Raw genomic sequence first — 7,500 nt, 5'->3', positions numbered from 1 at the left:
CCACTCAGGCGCTGTTTTATAACAGAAAAGCCCAAATACGTCATTTATGTAATTGATGTAACTCATGTAACGTTAGCTGAGGTAGCAATGGTAATCAGTGGGAGGCAATCGCTCGTTGCTCCCTGTGTGCCCTGTGCACTTTCCATTCTCTATGTACAGTTGTATACAGCTGTGTTTGAGTGCAAGAAAAAGACCTTCGACGTGATCACAGCCTAACGTACCCAGCAAGAGCAGTTCCTGCAGCCGTCCATCCAGCCCTCCTCCTCCCTGTAGATCACTCCGTCCATACTGCAGGTCCTCTCACAGTAGCAGCCGTCCAGACCACGCATCTTCTCCTCCGCGTGCACCAGCTGGACACACGCACACACACACACACACACACACACACACACACACACACACACACACACACACACACACACACACACACACACACACACACACACACACACACACACACACACACACACACACACACACATGCACGTTAACCAAGGAAACTATAAAAAGAAGTTTCAAGTTTCTTTATTAGTTGTCATACAGAAATACAGGATACTTTTGTATGAAATGCTTCTTTCTGTTTTGCTCCAGAGGGTTAGGGTTCAAATGTGCTAGGTCAAAATTGACAATTATAAAAAGTCTAATAAGTATAAAATAGAAAGTCAAGTACTTAACACTTTCTTCGCCAGGCTTATGTACATCATTATACCCTTCTCTGCCAGCTCTATTTGTCTATGGAGAAGTTCCCCTTCTTTGCAGGGCTATAACTTTTTAAATTGTATTGCTAAATTGACATTACTATGGCCCATTCAACGTCAATTATCTATCGTTCAGGATGTGGGAACGTTATACTTTTTCATTCACATATTCATACTAAAATACGGTCTAAAGTATAAATATGTTTTTATCGTTTTCTGCAGCATTCTCCAGAACGTGATTTATAGCCCTAAATGCATTATATTGATGATCAAATACAGTTTGATAGCGATCTAGCCATCTCCAGGTTGTATAATAGTATATACGTCCAAATCATGTTGTTTATCAAGTTATTGTAATGGTAACGGATCACTATCCATTGTGTCGCGCTCGAGTCCCGGGACCTATAGCGAGTGATCGGACCGAATTTGGATGAGCACCAGTTTCCGTTTCCGGTTTCCGGTTTGGGCGATCCGCCGATCGGCCACCAGATGGCGCTCTTGAACCGTTGGAGAGTTTAGAGGGGATCAACAGTAGATCTCAAGTCTCCGGGGGAGAAATTATGATTGCGATCACAGATTTTTGAAATATTGATCTCAATGACGTGTTACGGCGTCATTGGCAGAATTAGCATGGCGGGGAATGACGAGTTTAGGCGTCCTTGGCGGTCAAAGTGTTAAACAAGTGTAAACAAGACAAACATTTTCAATATACACATGTACAATATACAATGCAGAGTAGTTACAATACAATATAAATTGGATGAGGTAAATGGGATGAGGTAGCTTGTGGTGCAATATACAATGCAGAGTGTTTACAATACAATATAAATGGGATGAGGTAGCTTGTGGTGCCACCTTGTGGTGGTAAGGTAAGGTGCGAGGCTTGGCTATGTGCAATGAGTTGCCAATAATATAATATATAAATATAAAGTGTGTTAGTGTCTAAAGTGTGTAAAGTGGGTGCTACAGTGAGTGGTCCATTTAAAGTGGGTGTGTACGTAAGGAAGGGTCATCACGTCACGTGTAGTGCGTGAATGCACACTGGTGCGTTAAGTGTGGAAACTTACAGTTGGGTCGTCTTTGAGTTGGATGGGATCAGCCGTCTCCTCATTTATGATATTTAATCAGGTTATTACCTCGGATGTCAGAATCACCTGCAATTTGTTGCATCGTTAACTAACTTTTATAACGTTTGATCTATTGGTTGATGTATATTTCCCTGAGATAGCTGGTATATTTTGAATACTAATATAGGCTTCAATAGAACTGGCACCAATGTCTGGCACCAAGCAGAGTATTACAGTAGAACGCTGGTATTCTGACCCGTCCTTCTTTTATAGTTTCCCTGATGTTAACAAGTAAGTTAATGGACAAAAGATGTTCTCAGGCTGTCCTCGACCAAAGACATTCTTAGTCAACTCCCAGTCTAGGCAAACAAATCGATTCATTGATTTGATCGACAAATCTGCTAATTCTGACCCACATAGAACAATGCAGAGGCAGCTCTCTGAGCCGAAGAAGGCACTTTATTAAATCCCCTCTGGGAGCTTCGTCCTCTGCGTTTGACCCGTCCTAACTATCTAGGAGCTGTCGGCAGCCACACAGTGCGGCGCCCGGGGACCAACTCCAGTTGTGATGCCGGCACCTGGGTCAAGGGCAATGGCAGGAATATATACCTAGCATGCATGTGTTTTATGGTGTGGGGGAAAATGGATTACCCGGAGGAAACCCACGCAAACACGGGGAGAACATGCAAACTACCAGGATCTTCTTGCTGTGAGGCAACAGTGCTAAACCACTGCACCACAGTGCTTATAATTTTTCAGGAGATAATCTACTAATTGACTAACAAAGTCTCACAAACTAAGACCAAACCGACCAATTAATTGACTAATTGACGAGAAGGGGAAGGCCCTGGACATTTCTCATCCCAAAGGACTACAGCCCCCTCAGCATCGACGGGGCACCGGTTGAGAGAGTCAACAGCTTTAAGTACCTCGGAGCCTACATATCCGAGGACTTGACATGGACCACACACATTGACAGTGTTGTGAAGAAGGCACGACAACGCCTCTACTTCCTCAGGCGCCTAAGGAAGTTCCAAGTCAGTCAGAAGATCCTTAAGAACTTCTACTCATGTACAATAGAGAGCATCTTGACCGGCAACATCACCTCCTGGTTTGGGAATAGCACTGCACAAGACCGAAGCAGACTACAAAGAGTGACACGTTCAGCCGAACGCACAATTGGAGGGGGGCTCCCCACCCTCGAGAACATTTACAACAAGCGTTGCAAGGGCAAGGCTAAGAGAATCATTAAAGACTCCAGTCACCCGAACAACTGCCTCTTTGAACTGCTGCGGTCAGGCAAGCGATACCGGAGTCTCAAGGCGAGCACAGAAAGACTCAGAAGAAGCTTCTATCCCCAGGACATCAGGCTGCTAAACGAACAATGAATGAACACTACACAACAACAACCACCAAACGCACATAGCACACACATCCACACGCACACACTCACTTTAAACAAACACACTGTAGCACCCACTCCACACACTTTATAGCACACACCCACTTTAAACAAACACACTGTAGCACCCACTCCCCACACTTTATATTTATGGATGAAGGATTGCACTACAACTCGTACACCTTACTGTAAATTGTACCTAAAATTGTACCTCATCCCATTTCTGCTTTGCACTAGATAGTACTGTACATTAGTACACTGCATAGTATTGTATATTATATGGTAACTCAGAACATTGTACATATGTCTATACCGAACACTGTGACCTCATTTTTCTTCTTCTAAATTACATGCTATATTATGTTATTATGTTATTTGATACTATCTTGTCTAGCACAGTCTCTGGAGCGTAACAGTAAGAAGCATTTTGTATGAAAGTATTCTGTACTTCTGTATGACAACTATTAAAGAACTTGAACTTGAACTTGAACTTGAAATGGCTCTTAGATCGAAACGTTGTTGAGTCTTTTAACACTTTGGATGCCAGCGACGACTATTCTCGTTTTAACAGCCCCCCCGTTGAGTGCCGACGACGAGAAATGTCGTTTGATTTTTTTATTAGCGATCTGAATTCATATTTCATCAACCGAGTCTCCCGTTGGTACAGCAGCCCCTCCAGGAGCTCAGATGGGAAAAAAGCGCCCCCTATCGTCTATCCCTGTGTAACTGCAGGTCAGTCGATTAGATTAGATTAGATTAGGTGCCACACATAATTAAATTAACCAAACTAAACAGGTGCTACACATCAATTAATTAGCAGTTTCCACACATTAAAATCAGACAACCTCCAACACCAATACCCTCACAACCCAAAAAATAAATATATATACACAACCCAATAAATAGATATATGTACACAACCCAATAAATAAATATATGTATGAATGGATATGAATGTATGGTAATATGTATGAATGCATGTATGATAAGATTAATGAATATGTATGCATGTTTGATTATACATGCATGTATATGATGAGTGAATGTTGTGTGTATGTGTGCGTGCTGCCTTGGAGTCAGTGACACACACACACACACACACACACACACACACACACACACACACACACACACACACACACACACACACACACACACACACACACACACACACACACACACACACACACACACACACACACACACACACACACACACACACACACACACAGTTTACCTTGCTGGAGGTCTTGGCCAGGACATCTTGTAGTTCCATGATCTTCTGAACCAGACTGTGGAAGTCGTTGCAGGTGGGACAGGCTGAAACACACCATGCCAGGGTTATGACACTAAATAATACCAGCTTTCGTCTTCATTTTCACTTTTAATGATTCTGCGTGCAAAATGTATGTGGAGACGTCATTATCTGTATCTGTTCAACCAACACAGTTATCTGTATCTGTATTCAGATAGAAGACCAGAAGTGGGCGTGGTTTATACCTGAAGTGTTTTTTTTTATGAAATTGTTTATAACAACTTTATAATAGTGTACATTCACTTTTCTGCCTGTTTTATTCATTTACTGTATATATTTTTTGGCCTCTCCTTTTATTCAGCCTGTAGATTATTGTGAGCCAAATAACCACTTTTAGTGCATTTTTGTTAAGAGTGTAGAACAGCAGGCCTTTGCATACATCCCACCTTCTGTAGATCTGTAGAGGTGGAGCCAACTGGCTCCATTGTGCTGGCGAGCCGTCTGATCAAGAGGGATCTGATCACGAGACGGAAAGCAGCCTGGAATATATATTTACATCAGCCAATTATTCGATCAATAAGCGTGATAGATATTTGGAATGGCGATCAGGGATTGGAATAATCTTTTTGGAGAACATCTGATCTAAGGTAAGGAGTCTATGTTACCAGTCTTGAGGTAATCGGAGCTGTATTCACTGAGATAACAGCGTGTCCCTATGTGTGTATGTGTGTGTGTGTGTGATCTTGAGGAAACAAGAGAATAGATTTTTCAGCCCGCGTCTATAGCGTGCATAAGTACACATATACTATCGATAATCTAGCGTTTATTTGAAAACTATTCATAAATAGGCCGACAAATGACAACGTGTCTAGTGTATTCGAGAATATTCCAATAAATGCCGTTTATGGGGGAATCTTAAAATTTTCAGAATTTTTTGAGAGAACGATAGCTTTTCGAAATGCTATAAAAAGGATATGAACCGATTAAAAAACTATCCGTTTCGACAATGTTGACTGCAAACAAGTCATTGATAAGTGACGGGCAGATTAGACACAATTTAAAACATAGATTAGGCATTTTTAACGCTAACATTGAAGTGGATGATGGCATTCAACGAGGTAAAAATGTAAACAAGGTCGGCGCTGAAACTGTCGATACAAGTCTCAGGCTGCCAGTGGATTAGGCAAATCTGATCATGACGCCATCTTTCTTTCACCAAAATATAAACAAAGTCTCAAGCGCGCCCCGGTAGTATCGCGAGATGTGCAGCGATGGTCTGTGGAATCAGAGGAAACGCTCCAGGCTGCACTTGAATGTACAGACTGGGGGGTGTTCCGTGATAACACAGATAACATTAATGACTACACGGAGACAGTGCTGGACTTTGTTTGTACTTTGGTGGAAGAAACAATCCCCACTACCACAATTAGAGTTTACCCAAACCAAAAGCCCTGGGTAGACAAATCCGTCCGTGAGGCTCTGAAAGCGCGTACCTCAGCCTACAACACCGGGCTTGTGGCAGGCAACATGAATGACCACAAGGTGGCGAGATACAACGTTAGGAGGGCAGTAATAGAAGCAAAACGGCGCTACAGGGATAAAATTGAACTTCAATATGAACAGGCTGACTCTAGAGCTATGTGGCAGGGCCTCAGAACGATGACAGATTACAAAGGCACCTCCCTCAAGCTGGACAGTGACATCTCCTTAGCAAATGATCTCAATACCTTCTATGCAAGGTTTGAGGCTGTGAATAACATCACCAGCCTACAAATCACTGCAATGGAGGGGGGGACACTGCTGATGGAGACTCAGTGTTCAGGGGTAACAGAACATGAGGTGAGGAGACCTTTAAGAAAGTGAATATCAGGAAGGCAGCAGGACCGGACTGGTATCCCGGCCGCGTCCTAAAAAGTCTGTGCCGACCAAACTGGCCCCGGTATTCACTGACATATTTATCCTGTCCTTGGAACAGGCTGTCATCCCACCTGTCTGAAGAAGTCCACTATTATCCCTGTACCCAAAAAAGCCAAGCCTGCTTGCCTCAACGACTACCACCCTGTAGCTACCTCACCTCCATAGCCATGAAGTGCTTGAGAAGCTAGTAAAGGGCTACATCTGCTCCTCCCTCCCCATCAACCTGGACCCCCTGCAATTTGCATATCGCCCCACAGGTCCACGGAGGACGCCATAGCCCATGTGCTGCACACAGCAGCATCAACACCTGGACAAGAGGCAGGGGACCTATGTGAGAATGCTGTTCATCGACTACAGCTCAGCATTCAATGGCATAGTCCCCTCCAAACTTATAGCCAAGCTCAGGGACCTGGCATGAATTCTATGACCTCTGCCAGTGGGCCTTGGACTTCCTGACGGGCAGACCCCAGGTGGTGAGAGCAGACAACTGCACCTCCTCATCCATCACTCTCACATAGGGGCCCCCCAGGGCTGTGTTCTGAGTCCCCTCCTCTACTCCCTGTACACACATGACTGTGTGGCCAGCGAGTAAAACAACACACAAATCATCAAATTCGCTGACGACGAGTAGTGGTGGGCCTGATCTCTGCAACACAGACGAGAGGGTTTACCTGGAGGAGGTCAAGATTCTAGCGGGATGGTGTCAAGAGAACAGCCTCTCCCTGAACGTCAGCAAAACAAAGGAGATGATTGTGGACTTTAGGAGGTCGGGGGGTCAGGGACTACAGCCCCCTCAGCATCGACGGGGCACTGGTTGAGAGAGTGAACAGTTTTTAAGTACCTCGGAGTCCACATATCCGAGGACTTGACATGGACCACACATATTGACAGTGTTGTGAAGAAGGCACGGCAACGCCTCTACTTCCTCAGGCGCCTAAGAAGTTCCAAGTCAGTCAGAGATCTTAAGAACTTCTACTCATGCACAATAGAGAGCATCCTGACTGGCATATCACCTCCTGGTTTGGGAATAGCACTCGGCAACAAGACCGTAGCAGACTACAGAGAGTGGCCCGTTCAGTCCGAACGCACAATCTCCAGGCACAAGCGGGGGCATGGGTTAAGGCTAAGAGAACTATCAAAGACTCCAGCCACCCAAACAAC

The 7,500-nt window shown here is 44.3% G+C and overlaps 1 protein-coding gene across 1 annotated transcript in view; it reads right to left on the bottom strand.

The window, feature by feature from the left end:
- The window catches only part of LOC311248805 (protein kinase C-binding protein NELL2-like), a gene marked incomplete at both ends in the record, with an annotated part of 69,951 nt that overhangs the window by 31,567 nt on the left and 30,884 nt on the right, over positions 1 to 7,500 (bottom strand). The window contains 3 exon segments of the mRNA XM_084339633.1: positions 222 to 350; positions 4,405 to 4,487; positions 6,942 to 6,985. Coding sequence (XP_084195759.1) covers positions 222 to 350; positions 4,405 to 4,487; positions 6,942 to 6,985 — 256 coding nt within the window.

Source organism: Notolepis coatsorum, assembly GCF_963971535.1.
Source record: "Notolepis coatsorum genome assembly, contig: SCAFFOLD_402, whole genome shotgun sequence".
In the NCBI taxonomy this organism is placed as follows: Eukaryota; Metazoa; Chordata; class Actinopteri; order Aulopiformes; family Paralepididae; genus Notolepis; species Notolepis coatsorum.
The sequence above is the reverse complement of the archived record's forward strand: the minus strand, read 5'-3'. Positions and strand labels throughout refer to the sequence as shown.